The 22,536-nt window shown below is 35.1% G+C and overlaps 2 protein-coding genes across 6 annotated transcripts; both read left to right on the top strand.

Annotated features, from left to right (window-relative positions):
• Positions 1–760: 760 nt before the first annotated feature.
• LOC145605844 (uncharacterized) lies at positions 761–8,467 on the top strand. 4 transcript variants are annotated; one of them, XM_081661906.1, is made up of 10 exons: positions 766–962; positions 1,068–1,159; positions 1,478–1,549; positions 2,458–2,564; positions 2,824–2,879; positions 3,321–3,495; positions 4,869–4,964; positions 5,737–6,036; positions 6,804–7,699; positions 7,849–8,467. In XM_081661906.1, the coding sequence occupies exons 1-9, from the start codon at positions 813–815 to the stop codon at positions 7,667–7,669; spliced, it is 1,914 nt and encodes a 637-aa protein (XP_081518032.1). In that variant the 5' UTR covers positions 766–812; the 3' UTR covers positions 7,670–7,699; positions 7,849–8,467. The 4 variants fall into 4 exon arrangements, with proteins under 4 accessions (XP_081518033.1, XP_081518032.1, XP_081518031.1 ...); XM_081661905.1 differs by having other exon boundaries at positions 6,804–8,467; XM_081661907.1 differs by lacking the exon at positions 4,869–4,964 and having other exon boundaries at positions 761–962; positions 6,804–8,467.
• A 4,534-nt stretch (positions 8,468–13,001) lies between these two features.
• LOC145605896 (uncharacterized) lies at positions 13,002–22,271 on the top strand. Of its 2 annotated transcripts, XM_081661961.1 has the most exons (6): positions 13,032–13,078; positions 13,250–13,337; positions 15,100–15,272; positions 17,506–18,113; positions 20,180–20,355; positions 21,477–22,271. In XM_081661961.1, exons 4-6 carry the CDS (start codon positions 17,511–17,513, stop codon positions 21,997–21,999), a joined length of 1,302 nt encoding a protein of 433 aa, XP_081518087.1. In that variant the 5' UTR covers positions 13,032–13,078; positions 13,250–13,337; positions 15,100–15,272; positions 17,506–17,510; the 3' UTR covers positions 22,000–22,271. The 2 variants fall into 2 exon arrangements, with proteins under 2 accessions (XP_081518086.1, XP_081518087.1); XM_081661960.1 differs by lacking the exon at positions 15,100–15,272 and having other exon boundaries at positions 13,002–13,078.
• The last annotated feature ends 265 nt before the right edge of the window (positions 22,272–22,536 follow it).

Below are 22,536 nucleotides of genomic sequence, written 5' to 3'. Positions count from 1 at the left end.
TTTAACTTCACATAATAGAGTATCGTTACACGATCGATTTATACTTTTTGCTTGGTACAACATACTTTTTAGCCTACATGGCTATACCTTGTGAGCACATGGACAAATAGTGACCTTGTACATACCTTGACTTGTACAATTGTTATTTAATGAATTTTTCCATTACAAAGTTGAGTTCTTTTGTAAACAAAGTTAGGTACTCTGTATTCTATTTGCTTACCTAATGTTTTTTTAAATTCTTACTTTTTTTTATTGTATAGTCTCTTTGTCCTTAATAATTTGTTCCATATCCATATATGTTTTTTTTTTTTTTTTTTCTTTTTTTTTTTGAGTTTTAGTTGAGTGGAATTGATGAACGAAAATAGTAGTGGGACGTAGAGTAATTTTGTGAGAGTAAAGTGATCCTATATACATTTACGATATAGAGCAATTTTTAAGAGACACCATTTTATGAAAAATAGGGCAAACAAATAGAGAAAGAGAAAGTACGTTATTTTGATTTAAGCCGCTCTAAGCTCACCCAATAACCCAACGTGGTGCATGTATGTTTTGAGTTTGTGAATGAGTATTAGAAATTAACTTGTTAAGATTTCGAACGAACATGCTCTTAAAGTGTCTAATCCGTTGACTAGGATTTGATTAACTAATGTAAGAGCCAAAGGATAGTTTTCTTAGATATAAAAAAAAAAAGTTTTTAAGATTAGAGTTTACCGTTTAGGTAAAGAAGGGTTTAGGGTTTAAGATAAGAGAAATTCAGTAAATCAACCAGCTTGAAGCTTGAAGCTCGAAGCTCCTCTTGAAGAACTTCGTCAATGGAGTCATTGCTAGGGTTACAGGAGACGAACTACAACCTCGACGAAAATCACAAATTAGTTCCATGGTTAAATTGGGAAGAATGGGATTTCGTCAGACTTTCTCTCTTCTCTTCTTCTCCCGATTCCATTGCTAAAGCTCTTCGTAGAGTATGAAAAACCCTAATTCCTCTTTTATCAATTTCAAATTATTAACTTTTATTGTTTCTGATTTCAGCATAAATTGATTTGATTGTGTTTATTGGGGAGGAGCAGGTAGCGGCTTGGCGATGCAGAGGATGTTTACTAATTGTGATTGAATTTACGGCTTCGATTGTCGAAGTTCAGCAAAAAGATCCTTATTTTAGGTGATTATGTGTTTCTAATCTTGAAATTTAGTTTGATTTCCATTGTATAATTAGGCTAACTAGCTGTGTTTATTTGGGAAGCTCGTAAATAGGTGAATGAGCAATATAAAATCGAGTGAGGTTGTACCGTGTGTCCGTGTGCGTGGTATAACCGGTTGTACTATGGGCGCGATGTTAAGTTTGTTAGGAGTGTTTGAATAGAAACCGGAATGTAACATTGTAAATTGACAACAATAAGTTATTATTGCATTTGAATATGTGATTATGTATCTTATTGGTGGTTGTTTAATTAATTGCTCTTTGTTAATTGGATTGCAGGGAGGAGTTGAGTAATGGAGCTTCGGATTCAGAGGATATACTGGCCATGCTTTATACCATGGCTATTATGAGGTGAGCTTGATAGGAAGATTAATTGGAATTATATACCCCGAACATTAGTGTCATTTTACATGTTTGTGATTGCTTAGCCTCTTGAATGACATTTGTTGAGAACACTTTTATGTGAAATTTATGGAAAAGTAGAATTGTGGAAAACTCTAGGATATTGTCAAAATTACTGGTTTATCTTGCTTAGGTTTTCTATGTCATGGACGACAGAAAAAGAAAAGTGGTTTATACAATTTTGCATGGTTTGCTTATAAAGAGGAAATCGAAGTCCAATTTTCAGTTAACTAACTATTAATTTCCAAAGTTATGCAGACAAAGGAAGTATAATTAAGTATTCCCTCTGCTTGTCTTGTGCACACATTTTTTATTTTTGTAAAGAGGTGAATACGAAAAGAAGACAGTGGGGTCTGGTTGATTATGAATGAATTTAATAATGGATATAATAAAGAAGACATGATTTAAGGTGAATAATAAAGAAGACAATGGAGTTTGGTTGATCAAATTATTGAAGGTGAATAAAAAAAGACTGTACATAGTAGAGCAAATGTGAATTTTATTTAAAGAAAAGATTTTTGGGTCAAATGGGACCTTAATTTGGGATGGAGGGACTAGGGAGGAGTACCAAATTTCCACTGTTTTTATTCAAGTATGAAACACAGGAAATCCATGTAATTTACACAATTCTTCATGGTTTGGCTTTAAAAGAGAATTAAGCACAATTATACAACCATATGCTAATTTTCTGCTGTTTCCAACTGTCTTGGCATATGTCTATGCTATTCGATGGTACATGGAATATTGGAATTCATGATTTTTGCCTTGGCTCAATTTTTTTAATTGTACTTGCAAATTATTTGCAGTGGATATCCAGTGTAATGGTTGGCTTACCTACTTTACTTTGCTATTATAAGGCTTGTGAATGGAGTTATTGAGAAGACACGTAGCAAAGCTGATATGTCAATAGCTGATGGAGCTGTAGAAATCGGCATGCCACGCATGCTGGTTGATGTTCGTCATGGTAAGATTCCTGTGAGAAATGCAATTTGGCTATAATTCACTATTTCATTTCTTCTGTTGTCAAGTTAATATGTAATCTGTAGTAAGTATGCGATTACCCATTTGTTTTTTGACTTATTCTATTAAACTAATTATGGGTTGTCTTCTAGGCTTGATTGGTAGGTTGTGCCCCATTGGTTGTTGGGCTTGTGCTGTTTTTCTTTTTCTTGTAATGCCTATGAAATCTGACTGATATTAGTTGGTTTTTCCGCCTTATGTAGAGGGTTCACACCGGGAGCTTCCTTCCCTTCGGATACTTCGTTTAGCTTCTACTAAGGTATGGCCTTCCTTCTACCTATTGCATGCCTGAATGAGGAACTTATTATTTGAAAGCTTAAGATGCACTTTTTTTTGGTTTGTTGATGATAAAATAACTTATACAAAGTATTTAATAAGGATGACTTTGGCTGTACATCATGAACTTATTTGTTCCTGGATCTGCATTTGCGTAGTGAGTTTCTGACCTCTTTGTGCTCATTGTCAGCCTTCTGACATTTCAAAAGCTACATTGCACTTCATAGTGTAGGATTCACATTTTATGGAAGCTTCTGTTAAAGCTTACAAGATATGATAACCCAGCACATTATTTATAGTATTGATAAGCCGTCTTTGCTGTCAGATGCTTATTCATGATATTTGGATATGTGTTATAGCATAATCATAGTTTAATATTTACTGAGCAGTTGTTTTAATGTCTTGCCTGTATTAACATATCCAGGCACTCAATTGGTTGAAATCCTTCTATTGGGATCCTCAAAAGAATGCTATTCCATACCTGAGTGGGAAAAGTATTGATGTCAGGAAGGAAATCAGGTCCAAGCTACGTGATCTAGCCGTCAGTTTGAAAGTCAAGCAGAGCTCTGGATCAAATTCTTCACAAGTAAAGGAGAACCGTATGTCATCAACCTTGTAATCTTCTGGAGAATTCTTGTGTACCATTGCTCCACTCTTTTTTTTATTGGTTTTGTATGCTGTCAGGATAATTTATCATATTGTTGCCAACTTTCTATTTTGTGATTGCCGTATTGCCTTGCTTATCTTGAAAACCTTTGTCTTATAGGACCTGAGGTGCTCACCATGTCTTTTCTTAAATCATAGCTTAGCTAGATTCACTTTAACTTTTTTGCCGGAACTGCGGAACTTGGAGATTGTTACCACTGTTAGGTATTTGAGGTCTATTGATTGATTGCATAAGAAAGTATTCCATGAGCAGTTCAATTTATAGGTTTGGTCATACGGGAGCGCTAAAGAACCTAGGCACCTAGGGCCAGGGGAGAGGAACAGACTTATTAAGTTTAATAGTTTTGGATTTTCTTACTGGGTCTTAGATGGCATTTGAAAGGAAATGTTTTTGATTTGCACTTTTGCAGACATGAAAGGTCAGGGTACTTCTTTTGGTCTAAGGTTCTGACTTTTAAGCTCTAATGGAAGAGCTAATGATTGTATATTGGGGTTGTTTCTATCTGATTGTTGTGGTCTTTTTTATGTTATCCCATAGGCATGTGAATTATCAGAGTAAATGAAGGAGGAGGGTGCAAAAGTTAAAGTTGCAGACATTGCAGCTGATAGAAACCTTACTCAACTTCATAGTTAAACATTGCTTCATTATTATCAGACTGCATAGTTATGTACTTGGAGTAAGTTTTTTCACTATCTTTTGGTAGTATGGTTGACACTTAGGCATTTGTAGACAATGTAGTTCATGGGAATTGACATGGGGATTGTGAATTACCAAATGGAGGGTAGGTAAGCCACTTCCCATGTCCCATGGGAATTCCAACCTCTCAAGGATGCTCCACTCCCCATTTCAACCATCTTATGCCAACCAAACAACATCTCATATATGCACTTACGAACTCACAGTCCCCCCTATATTTGCTTGCATCTAAACAAGCACATAGGATATGCAGGTATTTTCCCTTGCAATTTAACTTATAGCTAATTAATTAGCTTTTTGCTGATCTGTACTAGTGAATAGTTCTTTTATGTGACATGATGGGCCTGCTGGTATATCTTACTTCCATCTTAGGTAATCTTCATGCCTCTATCTTCACAAAGCCATGAATACAGCCCTTTTAGTATGCCTCTTCTCGATCCTGTGTTTGGTATGCAATTTGTGTAGTTTGTATTAGATATGGTATATTCTATATTTCTTCCTTTGAAGGAGCGCATCTGCATTGCTGTATATGCTTTATAATGTCTCATTTTGCTTACATACTTTCGTATAGCGGCTAGGGCTTGATATGATATAGCCTCTCTTATATAGGTATTAAACATCGTGAACAAATAGTAGGTGCTTTTCACGGACGCAATAAATTTTTGTCCGTTGTGGCTAAGAAAGTCCAATCCTCTAAATATGTAGGTAAGTCATTTTTGGATTGCTTTGTACTAATGTACTGTATGCAGCCCCTCACCTTTTAGAACATTATATTGCAATGACATGACAAAATAATGTTATGTGTATGCAAGTATGTGATTCTGTGCTGTTGATATTATTTGATTATCTCATCATCTGAAAGTATTTTCTGACTTCTATTGCACACATTTTAATTTTCAATTTTGCCCCTGGCAAAATTCAGAATCCTCTACTTTTATTGTCATGCTTATTTTTATTTTTCGCACTGGTTGTTGCCGAATTGGAGATCAGAGACCATACATACCATCTAATGTCCCAACTTGTGTCACCTTTTTGTGAATTTTATGAATTGTTAACAATTTTGTGTATACTATAATTAATAAAATGAAATTATATCTTGTCATGTATACATTCTTAAACAGGTGATATGCCAGAAACAAAATGAAAGAGAAATTCCCAACTGCTCCCCACAACACACTCATACGCAAATGCACACAATGTTTAATTCCTAGGGTCTATTAATTTGTATTGTAGTTGAACCTATAAGACCTAAAATTTCCCTAAAACTCATCACATGCTTTCCAACTATGAAATTCTTTTGTTAATGGTGTATACACAATCTTATTACTGATTAGGTTGGTTAATTAGCTTTTTTCAGTTAGAATTGGTACTCTTTCAAAAGGTATTTTGGATTTTGATTGCATTTGTCAAATGCTTTAACAATGATAAACTACTACACCCTAGCATAGTATGACTCTTGTTTTCTTGATGTTTTCAGGATCTAAGAAGCAGATAAAGAGGGCTTTAAAAAGCCTTGTTAGATTATATTCTTTCTTTTCATCAGATGTGGTCGCAGTGTTGCTGGAGTTCTTACTTAATGCATCAAACTCAATAGACTTGGTGAAAGCTCCAGAAGAAATTCAGATTAAGTTGAGCTTAGATGTTGCTGAGGCTGTATTTGATGAATGGAAACCTGTGATAAGTAAGGTCTCCAAAAAGGAACCAGAGCTACTTCTGAGTCTCTTAAAAGCAGTTCTTGACATGATTGAGTCTCGAAAACTCATTAGAGATGATTTTGGTAATTACTAAGCCTTTCGTTTAATATTGTTGTTTTGATTTGATGTCCTTTTCTGTGTAGTGATAATAGAGATATCAGCAACTTTTTTTGGATCTGCTAAAACCAAAGTTAGAGTTATACCATTTTGTTAAGGGCCTTTCCAATCCTATTCAGCTGAAACATCCTTATTGCATTTAGCTTGACACCACCTCTTCATTGCAATTATTTTTCTTGGCAGCAAGAGATTGTTTGACCGCCTTATTTTAATCTCGGTACTGCAATACTGCATTATTGTGATCTGTTGTCACATACAAGTGTTTTTATGCAATTATGTCTCTTTGTAATCAAGGTTATCTAGTAGATGGGATTAATTAGATGCCTTCTCTGATGTTAGTACTCTTCTTTTCCTCTGATTTGATTATTTTTATTTATTTTATTTATTTTTTTATTTTTTTTATTTTTTATTTATATATACAAGCCTACTGCCATATTCTGTTAATTTAACAACATTTGCTGGGTAGATCAATTTAAAAGCAGCCTTACTCATGAAATTTAAGACTAGACTACTGTCCCTTTTAATATTTTTTTATTTTATTTTTTTTTATGAATTTTTGCTGTTATACGGTTAATTAACAATGAACTGGGCAACCAGATTAGACTGGGTAACTCAATTTTAGTATAATTCAGTGTATATATGATAGTTATCCGTTGATTTAATACATTACCAAGTTGGTCTTCCATTTTTTTTTTATGGTTGATTATCTAAACATCACTTTATGCATCTTTAGGCAGTGAACATTTCAGCCTACTGCAGTATGATCCAGAGATGCAAAGAATTGGAGTTCTATCTTCGCTATTTAAGTGGCTGGTGCTAGTTCTCAAAGGTCTTAAATTATTTCAACACGAAGTAACAGATGGCGTGGGTTGTCTTCCTAAGATATCGTTGATTGAGCTTGTGAGGAGATGCTTTCACATCGCAGATCCTGAAAACCGGGACCTTCTGGATTCAGCCATGCTGCTGGCAGAAATGGTTCGAGATAGCTATCTGAGTGAGAAGCTTGGCAAATTGTCTTCCCTCACTAAACTTTATCCAAGACTTGCTGAAGATGGTGCTTCAGATGTGAACCCCAATGAGCTTATACATCAAGACAAGTATATTCATGAAGCTGCTGAGAAATTGGAATTGATTAAACGTCGTAAGATTAACAATGCAGGTATTTGTTGCAGTCAAGATGACATTGTGGAAGATTCAAATATTTGGGTCATTGCTAAATCATGGAAACCATGCCCTATAGGAATGTTGCCTCGTGATGTAGGTTCGTCGGGATGTCCACCTGTCCTTGACCATGCTGTTGAATGTGAAAATGAGGGGCCTTTGAACTCAACGGATGCCGAGAAACATCTCGAATTAAAGAGTTGCAGTAAAAGGAAACATAGCGGTAATACTGAGACAATAAATGACTCAAGCAAGGAGAGGATGAGAGAGATACAGAAGTCTGATATCTGCAAGTCAGATAATTCAAATTCTATTGCAACATCTGATGGGATAAAAGGTCTACTTTTGATTGGTGGGGATTGGCAAAAGGTGGGATATCAAGAGCTTCAAGACATCAAATCCCGCATCAGCATTTTAGTGAATACGAGAATGAGTTGACCAACGGACTACTCGTATCCGAATTTTGTCGTAAGTTAATCACATTTTAGAGTTTAGTTTTGGTTTTACGTTGGGTCATTTGCTACCACAGTTTTTTCCAATGATAAATTATTTGTTGTTATGCATGCTCGTCTTTAAAATTACCTTAATTACATGTACTTCTGAAGAAATTATACCAGTTATTGCAGTTTTATGAACAATCAGTACCTCTCAGCCAATGTCAAGTGACGTGGATCTTGAACGCCGGTAGCTGTATTAAATCGTCTGGTGGAAGAAGGCCGGCAGGGGCGACCTGAGAACACATGAGCAGCACAGGATAGCAACCTCCCCAAGAAACGTGAATCCAAATCACCCATATATTGGTGATCTGGTTTGGGAAGGGGCAGAATGCCTCATTCATGTGTTCTCATATCGCTCCTGTAGGACTTCGCCACCTGTAACTCGAACCTCTTACTTAATCTTGTGATAGTGTGATGAAAGGTTGCTGGTGATTATAGCTGAGGATTTGTGTGTTGAATTTATAGTGCAACTAGGAAATCTAGTACATGTGTACTCCATTAGTCCAGTGTACTGCATGATATAAAATGGTACTTAGTTTAGGGAGTTGTACAACATAGTCATCTTTCAGTTTGTACTGCTGATGATGATATGGTACTAGCTTTGGAAAGTTGTACTCATGTTATCTTTCAGTTTGTACTACTACTGGTCTACTGTTGCTTTTGTAACTTGTACTTTGCTGACTTTGAAGTTGTACAGGCACTGTACTTTCCATAAAAAAGGGGATTGTTAGTTTGTTAATGTTGTTTTCCCAAAATACCCCTCGACTCTCTCCACAGACTCCACCTATTTGCCTTCCATCTTATAGGCATGTGCAGTGTACCCCTTTTAATGCTCCAAACTAATGTGTGTTCCAGATGATGTCGCAAGTTAGATTAATGTGTGATATGTAATCACATAAAAGTGTTTGGAAATTAAAATTAGCTTCAAATTACTCCGATATTTCCAAGGAATTGGAGTAGAATAAGTCTATAATACTATCTCAAAATTACGAGATATACTTGTTTGATACTCGTAATTGATATTTTGAGGGGCTCAAGTAAAAATCACTAGGAACAATTGTATGCGAGGAGATTGTCACACGAGACATAAACTTTATTTCTTCTAAATCATTTTTTTTTTTTGGTTGTAATTATGTTTGTTTTTCATCTGATAATGTTAGACATCATAGCTCACAAATTGGTTTGTAAATTGAAACTAGTTTCAAATTTATCCCTATTATTACAATTTACATAAGTAGTATAAATTAAATTCAAATTCTACTTAAAAAATTACAAGTTCTAACTCTAATAACCACCACCCTGAAAACCGCCATTGTTGCACTTTGAGCTTTCTCCTATCACTCCAACTAGTCTCGTGGCGCTCTTCCTCGCTTCTTCTCCAAAACCCTTCCTTCTTCCATGGCACTCTCTTTCTTCAACTTCATTTTTTGCATTTTTATTCATGCTATAATCAAATTGCGTTTCAATTTTCATGTTTTTGGAGCTAAAATTGGATTATGAAGTGTCAATTTTAGGGATTGTTTATTTCACTTCAATATTGACTTAATTGGTACGACATTGTGCAATTAAAATGCTTAATTGTGGAAAAAAAAAATTATATTAGTGCATATAAGTGTAATTACCCAATTTTTGGGCTAAATTGTCCCAAAATATGGTTAGAACATAGCTTGACGAGTGAGCGAGAGTGCGAGCTCTAAAGGGAATTGGAGTTGCCATCCTCAAGGACCTCAACAGTTTGACTCGTGCTGCTTCTCCACTTGAGTTATAGGTCAAAAGGATTGTTAAAAGGGCATTCATATCAAATGAGGGATTGTTTTGGAATAAATTTAAAGTGAGATTGTTTTCGAAAGACTGGGCAAAGCTTTTTGGTTGTGTACTGTGTTCATGATGCAATTGTACTAGTATTCCAATTTTGACTAGTTATATCTAATTTTATTGTCAGAGGTGATACAATATTTCCGAATCTGCCATTTAGAAAAAAAATGTCTAATCTTTGTAGACTAACGAAAAATTCTTTCGGTAGTACCGTACTCAACACATACTACCACAATTTTTTTTTTGGAAAAATTGCTCCCATTAATCTGAACTTTGCCTCGTCCGCCGAAAATAATCCCAACTTTCGTTTATTATCTATTGAACCCAACTTTAGGGGTATTAATTTCTATTGCACCCAAATGACCTGCAACTGGTAAATCAGGTAAACAAATCTGATTTTTTTTTTGCACACGTGTCAACATGTAATTGGTTGAAAAAAATAGGAAAAAAAAATTAAAAACATAATTTAAAAAAAAACCCTAACAGCCACCCTTAGCTTCTCTACCAGCCACCAGCACCACCATCACCAGCCTTCCTCTCTCCCTACCCCACGGTGCCGGCCGCACCCACATCCCCTCCCTCGACGCGGACCCCCCTCTCCTGCGTATTGTCCCCTCCCTCGCTCTTCCTGATCGGACCAACAACCACCCTCCCCGAAACTCTCCCCGAAATCCTACCTCTCCCGCAAAACTACCTAAAACCCATCCCCCACCCTCGAAAACCCTAATTGGACCTCCCTAGCCATCGCTAGGGGTTCAGTCAGGGTTTTTCGAGGGTGGGGGATAGATTTTCAGTGGTTTTGCGGTGGAAGGAGATTTTCGGGGGTGGGTGAAGGGAAGGGGTTTTCGTGGGTAGGGGAGGGGTTTTTGGGGGTGGGGGAAGGGAAGGGGTGGGTTTCAAGGGAGGGGGAAGGGTTTCTGGGGGTGGGCGGTGGTTTCCGGCAGCAGGGGAGGGGTTTTTCGGGGGTGGGGGTGTGGTGGCAGCCGCTGGGTATGGGTGGTTTGTGGGGGTTTTTTTTTTGTTTTTTGTTTTTTTTTTAAAATTTTTTTAAGCCAATCATACGCTGACACGTGTCCAGGTAACCTGCTGCATCAGGTTAGAAGACCTGTTGGGTGCAACGAAAATTAATACCCCCAAAGTTGGGTGCAATAGATAATAAACGAAAGTTGGGATTATTTTCGGTGGATGAGGCAAAGTTCAGATTAATGGGAGCAATTTTTCCTTTTTTTTTTTTTTCCAGGCAGTTTGTTTGTAACTTTGTATACATACCAGCTGATTTCACTACTCAATAATTGCTTATAAAAAATTTATTGTGGTAGCTTATTATCTTTCCTAGTTCATTATAGAGACCGCATCGATTTGGGAAAAGTTATGATGCAACATATCTTCAACAAAGCTCTCTACATTTATAGATAACAAGCTTCTGCTTGAATAGAACAATGGTGAATTGTGCAAGTGTTTGTGTCACTGTCACAAACCTCATAATTCAAGTTTATATTTGTTCGATGCAGCGTAACAAGTACTTGAAACCGAGTATTAGGCTATGCCGGGTTGGTCCATGGGCCGTTATTCAACTACCCGATATAAGTGAATATTTGATTAATCAATTATATAGATACGGACACTCCTAGCCGTCACCTCCCTTTTTTTTTTCTTTTTTTTTTTTTTTTTTTTTTTTGTGTAAAGACAATCTTCTTTTTATCGTGACATAGATTAAAAACAAACATATGTAGGGGACAATTATCGAAATCTAGATATTATTATATCTTTTTTGTGTATTCAATCTTTTTTTTTGGTTGAGAACTTAATACTCGTTGTGATAATATGATTCACCTCCTTCTTCACTAATGTACAAATAGAGATATAAAGCATAACTTTAGAAACTTAAGAATTTAATTTCCATTGCTACGTTTTATGAAGATCAAAAGTGTTGGTCAATAATTTTAGGCAAGTTTCCAAAAAGAAAAATAAAGGCAAGTACATACATCCTTGCAAGAAGAGTGAAGCGAAAGTAACTCCAAACAATGAATACCCTTTATTTTTTTTATTTTTTTTGGAGGAAAACAATGAATACCCTTTAATTTACACGCAAAATTTATTACTTCCTCCGTTCTTTTTTACTTGACCCGCTTTGACTTTTACACTATTCATCACCTCTCATTTGACCGTCGTTTGTGAATAATATGTAAGGAAAAACATATTCATGTAAGATCTTTTTGGATTCGTCTCAATAAGTACTATCATAATATGTAAATTTTATAATTTTTACTTATGAAGAATTAAAGTTATTGTTCGTTAAAGTTTTGCATTGGCAAGCGTGATAAAAGAAATAGGTCAAGTAAAAAAGAACAGAGGAAGTAGTTATTTTTTTTTAAAAAAAAAAACCCACAAAAAAGGATTTTTTTTTTTTAATAAAAATAAAATAAACGCAAGTACTAAATGCAGTACAAAATAACCTAAATGCAAAAATTAATTAATGATATAAATATAATAAAATGACTTAAACAGCCTTTTTTAAAATGTATTCGCCATTTCACCAGGCTTTTCGTTTTTACATTTTTTTATTTATTTTGCAATTCATTTTACTTGCCAATTTTTTTCATTTCGGTCACCATTTTTTTTTTTTTTGCAATTCATATCATTTCACCATTTCTCTTAAAATTCTTCAATCTGAGCCCTAGAGATGAAGAAGTTGTTCATTGCTCATAAACCATCCGGTCTTAGGTTTTTTACGTTTCCGGCTATGTTTTTCGGGGATACTAGAGACCCCCGGAAATCTTAGTCGAGGGGTACTAAAGACCCCCGGAAATCTTAGCCGGGGGGTACTTAAGACCCCCGGAAATCTTAGCCGGGGGTTACTTGAGACCCCCCGAAAATCATAGCCGGGGGTTACTTGAGACCCCCGGAAATCATAGCCGGGGGTGCTAGAAACCTTCAAAAATCTTAGCCGTATAAGATGGAAAATTTATTTTGTTTGATTGTTCATCTATTACATCACATAATTTTCATACCTCAAAAAATAACGTAATGCACTTTATTATTGTCTATGAATTTGTATAGTATTGATTATAAATAGGATACAAGAATGAATACGTTAGAGTATGGTTGTAAATTAAACAGTTGGGATGATTATATAGTTAGAAAGGTACAAGATTTAATTTTAATTATTTACAAAAAGTGTAAAGGATTAAGTCAAAACAAGGACAAAATTGAAATATAATCTTTTTTACAAAAATAACTTATTCTGCATTTAGGTAAAAATTGTCCTTGCATTTAGTACTCCCAAAAATAAAAACCCAAGTTTCATGGGGTCTACTCTTTCTTTGTTTCCTATTCTACATCTCCCTGATTCTTTTCTTCAAAATCTTAAAAATAAAATTAAATCCCAATAAATGATAATAAAAATAATAAATATAATTTTATTTATTTATTAATTTATTTTTATATATAATGGGGTATAAATCCAAAAATCTCATGTCACAACAAAGCTTTCTTCTTCCTTCTCTGTGGCCTTCTCTCCCCACAATCGTAACTGGTGAGCAAAATTTCACCAATTTACTAATTTTCTTTGTATTTCCATTAGATTTTAACACAATATTAAGAAATTATAGTTAATACGAATTTGATTTTATGGTGTAATTTGGTTGATATTTTAGTGGGTGATTTCTTAAAAAGGGTTTTTGTTAAATTGTTGGTAATTTTACAGGTTTAGAAATATTTTTGGTGGGAGATCTGATGTTCGCGCTAATTAATCTTTTTGACTCACAAGATCATGATGGCCCTTGATAATCGAGGTTAGAAATTTTTATATTTTTCTTATTTGTCATTAAAATTAGAAATTGTGTTTAATTTTTTTTTTTTTCAATTTTATTGGAATTTATTGAAAGTTGGGATCTTTTTACAGTTATGTTTGTGACAATGTCAGTGTTTGTGGTTTCTAATTACATGGGTTTTTGATTTTTCTGGGGTTGGAGTTGGAATTACTATCTGGGTTTCTCACTGATCAAGTTTCTCTTTTATGTTTACTTGGATGTCACCTCAATTATCTACGTGTTAGATCTTTGACACTCGGACATGGATATGGACACTTTAGACACTTCAAATTGGACTTATCTTTTCATAATATAGTCGAGTTAGATGCTTGGACACTTTCCCGTGTTTTACATAATTCAACTGAGTTATATTGCTTTTATTTGTGTTTGAGTTAAGTGACATTGGGCAATACTCAAAGGAAAAATTCCCTTTCTTATCTTTGGAGTTTAAAAGAATTGCATATCTATGTCTCATTCTCTATATTAATTGGAAGTGAATTGCCTTCTCTTGGGGTTCGAGGTTGTTGAATGAGTTATTAGAAGCAAAATTGATTTGATTTTTTTGGGGTGATGAATGCTTACTGCAAGGATGGAATTTGATGCTTTAGTGTTAGTTGGAGTGATGAGTTTATGGCGGAGGCTAGAGGTGGCTGTATAGATTTTAGTTTTGCGCATTTCATAGGGTCATCATTGAAGGTTAGCTATGTGATTAAGATTATATCCTTTGCCTGTAAGTGTTAAGTTAAAAAGATGAGTATGTAGCTGACATAAGTAGACTTGGATTTGATTAGCATTTGTTAATTTGTGAGCTTGCATTGTGTTCTGGATGAATGATGTCTTGTTTGTCATATGTTGCTGGCTATTTATAAACCTTATAGGTATTTTAAAGGATGGCTAAACTTTGTTCATCATTGACTCATCGTTTATAGATTCAAGCCATCAATTATTTTTGGGGTTGCTGAGCATTTTGCTCACTGAAGAAATTGTAGCAGGTGTAGATAAGTTATTATACGGCTTTCTATCTTGATGTACCTATATCCTCAGTCCTCACATCAACACATGCTTAATGAAGAATAGTTTCCCGAATGTAGGCTTTTTTGTGTTAGGCCTTCTATCCTTTTTTTTTTTTAAAAAAATTTATTCATAGTTTTTTGGGGTGTCCCAAGAGCTGTCTATTCTTCAACATTCATAATTGGAATTAGAGCACCTTGGAAATGCATTACCGTCCACTTCCTGTTCAATGCATTAGAAACGTAAACTTTTTCTTTTGGATGATTTGGGTACAAAGTATTGGGACGACGCTGGTTCAGCATGTGGATTTGCAGACAATTCACATGGTTAGTTTATATTTATAGGATATAGTTATGCTTTTCTTACAATGATTTTTTGTGGAACTTTTGTATTTGACATTGATGACAACACCCGCTAGCTAGACCTTCACAAATTCTGTGTGAGTGAGAGGGCTGTTTTTGATTAGAGGTTTTTGATAATTGCAGCGACAAAATAGTGCAGCTGATGACTGATTTGGATCTGACCAGTTGTTCTGTATAATACTAAGATCTTTGTATCACCAATAGAGAAACAAGAATGTTAGAGCTTTATTTTACTATTATAGTTATGAGAAGAGTGTCAAAGTTATCTCTCAAAGATATATATGACTCAGTAATTAAATACCAGAATTAAGCTGCAGTAGACGGATTGCTAATGTACTGTCACAATTTGTTGGCTATGTTTGATGATGAAGGGAAAGAAGCGCTAGGAAGCTGAAATATGGGCTGAGTTTATCATCATTCACTTTACTGTGACAAATTGACAACCTAAATCTTTTAGATTTAGTGAAAAGCTGTTAAATCTACCACAACCTAGGCAAGAGTGAAGAGCTTCATCGGAAGCACTGGAGTATTGGTATAAAATGGGGTGAGCAGCTCTTATTTAATTTAACTCAATCTTTTCCTTCCTCCCTTTGCCCTATCTAAATTGAAACGGAAAAAGGATCAAACCACTTGTTTAATGCGCTTTGGAACCATGGTTGGGTAGTGTCTGAACTTACAAGCATTTGTAATTACCCACTTCTCTGTCTCTTTATTTTGAGTTTGAAATCACCAACTTTACCATAATGCCAAAACCATTGAGGTATTTTTTAAAATTCTTGAATATTTTTTTGGGGGTCCTAAATGGTTCGGGTAATTTTTTTTTCTTAAACAATATCTTATCAGCCAAAACAAAAACAAAAATAGTAACTTTGTACTGTAATTTAATTAGCTTTTGTGATTGACTTTTATGATGTAATACAATCATGTGGGGATCTTGTTTAAAACATCTCAAAGTATGCAGCAAATAAGCTACAAACATGATATTAATTCACTTGTATATCCGTCAACATTATCTTATATCTTCTGAAATTGGACGAGATCCTGCATTTCTATCCGAAATCTCAAAAGGAAATAAATCTACAATAATTAGTCCGGGAATCTCATTTTTTTTTTCCCGTGTTTTGGAGTGCCCATCTGTCGTGATGGAAGCTTTAATTGGTTTGGTTTGGACAGTCTTTCATGCATCTTTGTTATATATCGTTTTTGTCATTTTTGTTCAGAATTCATCTCTAGTCTCAGGTTCTATGGGCAGAATCAGCATTGGTAAGTGGCTATTGCATACCCATTAAAGTTCATTTATTAGAAGTATTAGATTCGTAGTGTTTGGCCTTGATTTTTTGAAAGGCCATTCTACTCTTATTTGTTTACTTAATCTTTTGAAAAAAAAGACTTGTTTTGTGTATCCGTAATTGTTATATATGTGTTTTTTAGCATTAAATTACTTCCTTGTGCATCAATTGCCAAACTGAATTTGACGTTTCAACTTTTTTCCGTTGAGCATTCACCCTGTCTTATATAGACCTAATATCCGCCCCGCACCACTTCATCCTTTACATTACCCTCTTTCTCTCAAGATCTATAACAATCTGTGTAAGTGATAGATCTGTTGAAGATGAAGAATTTTCAATCCTCAATTCCGCAGCGTTTTAAACTCCAAGATGACTTTAAGCTTAAGTCTGTTGATCACTTTCCTGGTGAAACTTCAGGTGTATCGATTGTTTCTGTTGATTTCTCTGTCTCCCCCCCCCCCCCCCCCCCCCCCCTCCTTACACCTATTTATGTTATCTTATTTGATCGTCAAAGGACATACTTTTTTTTTGATGTTTGAATCCCATAAACAGTATTTTATTTAAATTCCAAATGATCTGTGTCGCTTTCAATGTTATTAGGGTTTAATTTAATTGACATTTCTGCATGATCTGTTAGCCTTTTTTCACCTATTTATGTGATCTTCTTTGATCGTCAAAGGACATACTTCTTCCTTGATGTTTGAATCCCATAAACAGAATTTTATTTAAATTCCAAATGATCTGTGTCGCTTTCAATGTTATTAGGGTTTAATTTAATTGACATTTTTGCGATCTGTTAGCCTTTACACCTATTTATGTGTTCTTCTTTGATCGTCAAAGGACTTATTATTCCTTGATGTTTGAATCCCATAAACAGAATTTTGTTTAAATTCCAAATGATCTGTGTCGCTTTCAATGTTATTAGGGTTTAATTTAATTGACATTTCTGCATGATCTGTTAGCCTTTTATCGTTTAGTGGCTTTGCCTTTTCTGTTATGTGTAACCTTGATTGAAGTTATTGGTTTTCATTTGATAGCCCAACATACAATCAGGATATCTATGGTTGTCTAAGAAGTATTGTTAGGGCTCTACCATAGATTGTATTAAGTTCGAGACTTTTTCTTGTTGGTCGTTCTATCTGTCGCTCTATCCATTGATTGATGTTGGCTATCCCCTGAATATTTGCACCAATTCTATGATTCTACTTCTGATGCCTACCTCCTGTTATCGGATTTTCCCTTTCTGAACACAGGACACAATTAATAGATTTGAGTTTATTGATATAAAAGGAAGTAAAGAAATTTTAAAAGTTTTTAGTTTAGATGATACCTGCTTGTTTATTGCCTTAGTTCTTTCCTGTATTAAATAATAGCTTGGCTAAGTATTATATCTTGCCTTACACTATTTCAAATAAGATTCAACTAAGACATGATACTTATTGTCTTCTTTGTATTTGTTCCATGGCTGACTTTTGTGTTTCCCTGCAGACGCTATGCAGAAGGGCCTTGAAGCATCCCTTGGATGCGTACAAGCTAAAAGCTTTTTGTATGGCCCTACTTTTTCAAGGAGTTTCAGTGGACAGACTATGGAGTTCAATTATACTTATGGTGGAAAGCAAGCAAATGCTGTCTCTGATTATGGAGCCTTGAGTCATAATAAATTAACAATCCCGAGTGATAGTTGTGGTAGATCAGTGAGACAGGAAGATCATTATGTTTGGCCAGCAATGTCACCTACTATTCTGAAGGATGTGCATGGCCAGTCCCATCCATTTGATGGCTGCTTTTACCCAGCATATTATGGGCACTACTTCCAAGCTCACTTGTTTCCCCAGATCCCTTTGCAGATGTTTCCACAGAGCTACTCACCTGATTATATGCTCCAAGATTTTGAGTATTTTGTGGTCATCGATTTTGAGGCTACTTGTGATAAAGAAAGAAACCCTCATCCGCAGGAAATAATTGAGTTCCCATCTGTGCTGGTGAACAGTAGAACTGGACAACTGGAGGACTGTTTTCAGATTTATGTGCGTCCTACTCATAATCAGCTTCTATCTAACTTCTGTAAAGAGCTTACTGGCATTCACCAGTCTCAGGTTTGTTTAATAACACCTCTTGTTACTATGTTTATACACTATCAGTTCTTATCACTTGAATACTCTGTATATGATTTGTATTTATGTGAATTTTGATTTATCTTAAAATCGAGTCTTCTAGTTGGTGTATTTTTGTATGTCAGCAAAAGTGATAGCTTGATGCTGTTCTCATCTTGGTAATGGTTTTGGCAATGAACATCTTTTTTTTGTATGATGCTAACATTAATGCTGATGAAAGTGTATCTGTAGATTTTTGTTGTCCCTTCAACTTTCAGTGGAAACTGAATAGTCATTTGGCAAAAATGCATCTTTTCTCTGTATGATTCTAACATCTTTTTAGAAGCAAAAATGCATTGGTGATTTGTGGATGTAGCTGCATTTATCAAATACCTGATGGCAATCTCTTTAAATTTAGGCCTATTATGTGGAATAAACTAGTGTAAAATATCACACACCTTCGCACATCCTCTCATGTATACTCACATGATTGTACTATTAATATTATAGCTGTTGGGTTTTGACTGGCCATGAGTTGCCTTTATACTGCCTTTATAATGTAATCATATGTTGGTTATTCCTATTAATGTATTCATATGTGGAATCAAGAAAGTATGTATTTTCTGTCTATTGGTATTGGTAATCAAATTTGATTAAGTTAGGAAGTATTATACTACTAGTAATATACTAATATGGAACAAGAAAAGTAGGATAAACAACATATGTTAAAGATAGCAAAGAATGCCTATTCTGAATTTTTAAGTTAAAGATCAGTATTTTTTTTTTTTTTTTTTTTTTTTTTTTTTTTATTATTATTTTTTTTATACCATTAGGATCTAGTAAGTCTGTTCAATTGTCCACTAGCATGACATACTTAGTTGATTGATTCTTTCTTTGGTTAACCTCCTTGAACTTCTCATGTTGCCACCTCAAGAATAATAGAATGTGGGTCTTGTATCTTTTTCTACCCTTGGTTCTTTCACATCCGGTGGTCTTCCAAGTAGGATAAGATGATGAATATTTGGCTATCTTTTCACAACTGGTATTAATGTACTTATGGCTATATATTAGTTAATTTTGTGCATATTGTCTATATTAGGATGTATGCACTGGTGCAAACTTAGTTGATGCGTTTAGGTGATTTACAAGGTTCTGGAAAACAGTTGGTGAAGCAACTTCCAAACAGCTTTTAGAACTGAATTGTTGCACCAATTGATGTGTCTTAGGCCAAACAAAAGTAGTTGCATCACCAAGGATTTGTATTGATGTGTCTAAAGGGGGTTTATTATAGTAAACTGTTTACCAACTTCTAAAGCTAACTAAGGAAAGCTAGAACACTTGGAATTAAGAGATTTAATTGGTTCATATTTTTTATAAGCAAGCAATTCTCACACTTTATTAACTCCGGGCTTAAATCTCTGCATAATTCATGAAATATTCCCCCTTGTTTGTTCGTGAAAAAGACCTAAGCAAACTTAAGCTGAAATATCTCCTTTTAGTTTTGAAAAAGAACTTACTGTGCACAAATTACAATAAATTCCTAAGAATATTAGTTATTAATCTTCTAATTTTATTGCATAAAAGAAAATATTTTCATTGGATTCTTAATCTTACCAAAAGTGTAAAATGATTGCGTTTTGTTCCTAAGACAAGCTCCTTTATGCTATCATTAATGTTACTGAGGCTCGGCTGGAAGTGTAAGTGTTGGACCCAGGTATATGTACAAGTGTTAGCCTAAACATACCATTATATAATATTTCTGAATGATTTTGGTCTGGAACTGGTACGAAGTATATAAGTGGGAGTGTGGGACAACGATGTCCAATCCGACACGGGTATTTGAGGTGAATTGAAGAAAAGGAGTAGCTTAGCTTGTGCACCAATTTTTTATAAGAACTTCAAATTTGTCAAAGGATTGCCTTTTGGCCTATTTTGAATATTGCAGTTTTTTAATTTAGGATTATAATGATTATTATTTATTCATTAGCATGCCATGATGATTTTAAATGATGCACTGGTTTGAATTGCTTGTATCAGTTGTGTGACTGAATTTTATAAACTGATTTCAGGTGGACAAAGGTGTTATTTTGAGTGAAGCATTGCTCATGCATGACAAATGGCTTGAAGACAAGGGCATTAAGAACACAAACTTTGCTGTAGTTACTTGGTCCAGCTGGGATTGTCGAGTGATGTTGGAATCAGAGTGCCGATTCAAGAAGATAGAAAAGCCACTATATTTTAATCGGTAAGAAAAGAAGTTGAATTTATCGATTACATTCATTTTGTTTTAGTTAAATCTCAGGCTTTTAATAGATGAAACAGAATTTTATGGTACAGTTTTTAGTTTGCTCTTTGTGTAGACTGTAGAGCCCTGCATGGATACATCTCTCTTTGATTTTCTAGCTGAAATCATCATCATAAGCTGCAAACTTCAAATTATGGCTCAACCGCTCAAGTATGAGCTGGCTAAAGAAGAAAGTATATAAAATAAAGGATAATGATACAAATATAAGAATTAGAGAGAGAGAGTTAGATTTTTTTTTTTTTTTTTTTTTTTTTTTTTTTTTTTTTTTTGAGAGGGGGGGGGGGGGGGGGGGGGGGGGGGAATGAGTGTGTGTGATATCAATAAAAGTCTAGCCTTGGAATGAGTTAATGAGCAGCTAGGACCTCTATAACACTGATTACAGCCGTATACAATTTTTTTTGTTGATAGCCCCTTTAGCTTAACCATCTTTCTGTAAATAAGTATCTTTTAGATTGTTGGTGACAGATCCCATTGAATTTGCTGAAGACACTATCTATCTGATTGAAAAACCTTATTTAGGTAAGATCAACCTGCTTTGGGGGAGTCACTTTCTAAGTCTCTATTCTACTAGCATGCTCTTCCAAGTCTTGACATGCTTAACCAGTGTGTTGCACAAATACTAAACTGATTACAGGCTTAATATGAAGACAGTGACTTGGCATTAGTAATCATTCAGCCTCTTACTGTGTTTTTCTACTTTGAACCTATTAATTTCGTTAAGTGTCTTGCTAACAACGGTTGTCCCTTAATGAGTCAATGTAGTTATCAGTATATACCATCACCATAAACTTGAGTTTTAAAGTGAATTGAAGAACCCATATCAGGTACTCGTAATGTATCATAACTGGGTGTGGATTCTTGGAGATGTTTCAATTTATATCACGAGCATGCCAAGTATTCTGAAACTGAGCAAGTCAATCTTCTATAAATAAACTTGTTGGACAGAATGTTACATTTATGAATACTATGGAAGCTGTATAAAAAGATGTAATTATTAGTTTGATGTTTGGACTTGGATAGCATTCTCCTTTGTAATGACATTTTGGTTTGAATTTTCTCAGGTGGATTAATTTGAAAATCCCCTTTAACAGTATGTTCGGACCTGCTAAACGTAACTTGAAAGAAGCTGTGGAGCTTGCTGGGCTCACTTGGGAAGGTCGTGCCCATTGTGGACTGGATGATGCTAAAAACACTGCTCGCCTGCTGGCTCACCTTATGCATTTGGGACTGAAATTATCGATAACAAATTATATTTGGTGGCAAGTTGCTGATGAATCTAATGCTGTTCCCCAGTACCAGCAGATGCCTGCTCCTGAAAGCTATCTAACTTATCAAGCCCAAATGTACAATACTTCCCCTTGGTTCGCTGTCTTTCCTTTTCAACCGCTCCAAGCCGGCAATCCTTTGAAAGAGCCTTATGTTTACTGCTATTGCGGGGCAACAAGTATGAAGCGGATGAACCATAACCCTGGACCTAATCATGGTTGTTTCTTCTTCGGTTGTGGCAACTGGACTGCTAACAAGGGACCTGCTTGTCAGTTTTTCAAGTGGGTTTCTGCTTCTGATTCTGCTAAGCCTGCCTAAAATCAATGTGCCCTAGGGATAAACTGAAATCATGTTCAGCTTGCTGGTATGAGGAGAAAGTTTAGTGTCATCATCTCATGTGGGAATTCATGGGTCTTGACAGTAATGAATTTGATACCGTAGCCTCTGCTTGTTAGATTATGTTAAACGCCTTCGTTAGTAAAGGGACAATGGGCTTATACAGGACAATGTGCAGAGATAATGCAAATTAACATGAATTTCAGTTTGATTCTAAATAGTTTGATATATGAGATAGCGTCTATTTATATGCATCCTTTACCTCTATATATTGTTTATGGTCTTAAACTTGCGTTTTGCAAGTGAATTGCAGGCATATCTTGTTGGCGGCATGATACCGCCATTCACTCAAGGGTAAGTATTGGTGTTTGCGACTTTGCTTGCGTGCCTTGTGTCTTTGTACCATACATCATTTGAGTATTATGAGTTTGGATTTTTGCAAATCATAATTGAGAAAAAATGAAAAAGAAAAAAACAACTCTCATCAAATGAGAGATTGTCACTGTTTACATTACAGCT

The sequence above is a fragment of the Chenopodium album genome, chromosome 22 (genome assembly GCF_948465745.1).
Source record: "Chenopodium album chromosome 22, dcCheAlbu1.1, whole genome shotgun sequence".
NCBI classification, from domain to species: Eukaryota; Viridiplantae; Streptophyta; class Magnoliopsida; order Caryophyllales; family Amaranthaceae; genus Chenopodium; species Chenopodium album.
This window is presented reverse-complemented; position numbering and strand designations above follow the sequence as displayed.

Bases quoted from the DNA above. Each gene is read 5' to 3' on its own strand.
- LOC145605844 (XM_081661906.1), top strand. From the start codon at position 813: ATGGAGTCATTGCTAGGGTTACAGGAGACGAACTACAACCTCGACGAA. The intron at 1,550-2,457 runs GTGAGCTTGATA...TGCTATTATAAG, and splicing joins TATACCATGGCTATTATGAG to GCTTGTGAATGGAGTTATTG. The intron at 6,037-6,803 runs GTAATTACTAAG...ATGCATCTTTAG, and splicing joins ACTCATTAGAGATGATTTTG to GCAGTGAACATTTCAGCCTA.
- LOC145605896 (XM_081661960.1), top strand. From the start codon at position 13,316: ATGATGGCCCTTGATAATCGAG. The intron at 13,338-17,505 runs GTTAGAAATTTT...GTTTCCCTGCAG, and splicing joins GATGGCCCTTGATAATCGAG to ACGCTATGCAGAAGGGCCTT. The intron at 18,114-20,179 runs GTTTGTTTAATA...AACTGATTTCAG, and splicing joins CTGGCATTCACCAGTCTCAG to GTGGACAAAGGTGTTATTTT.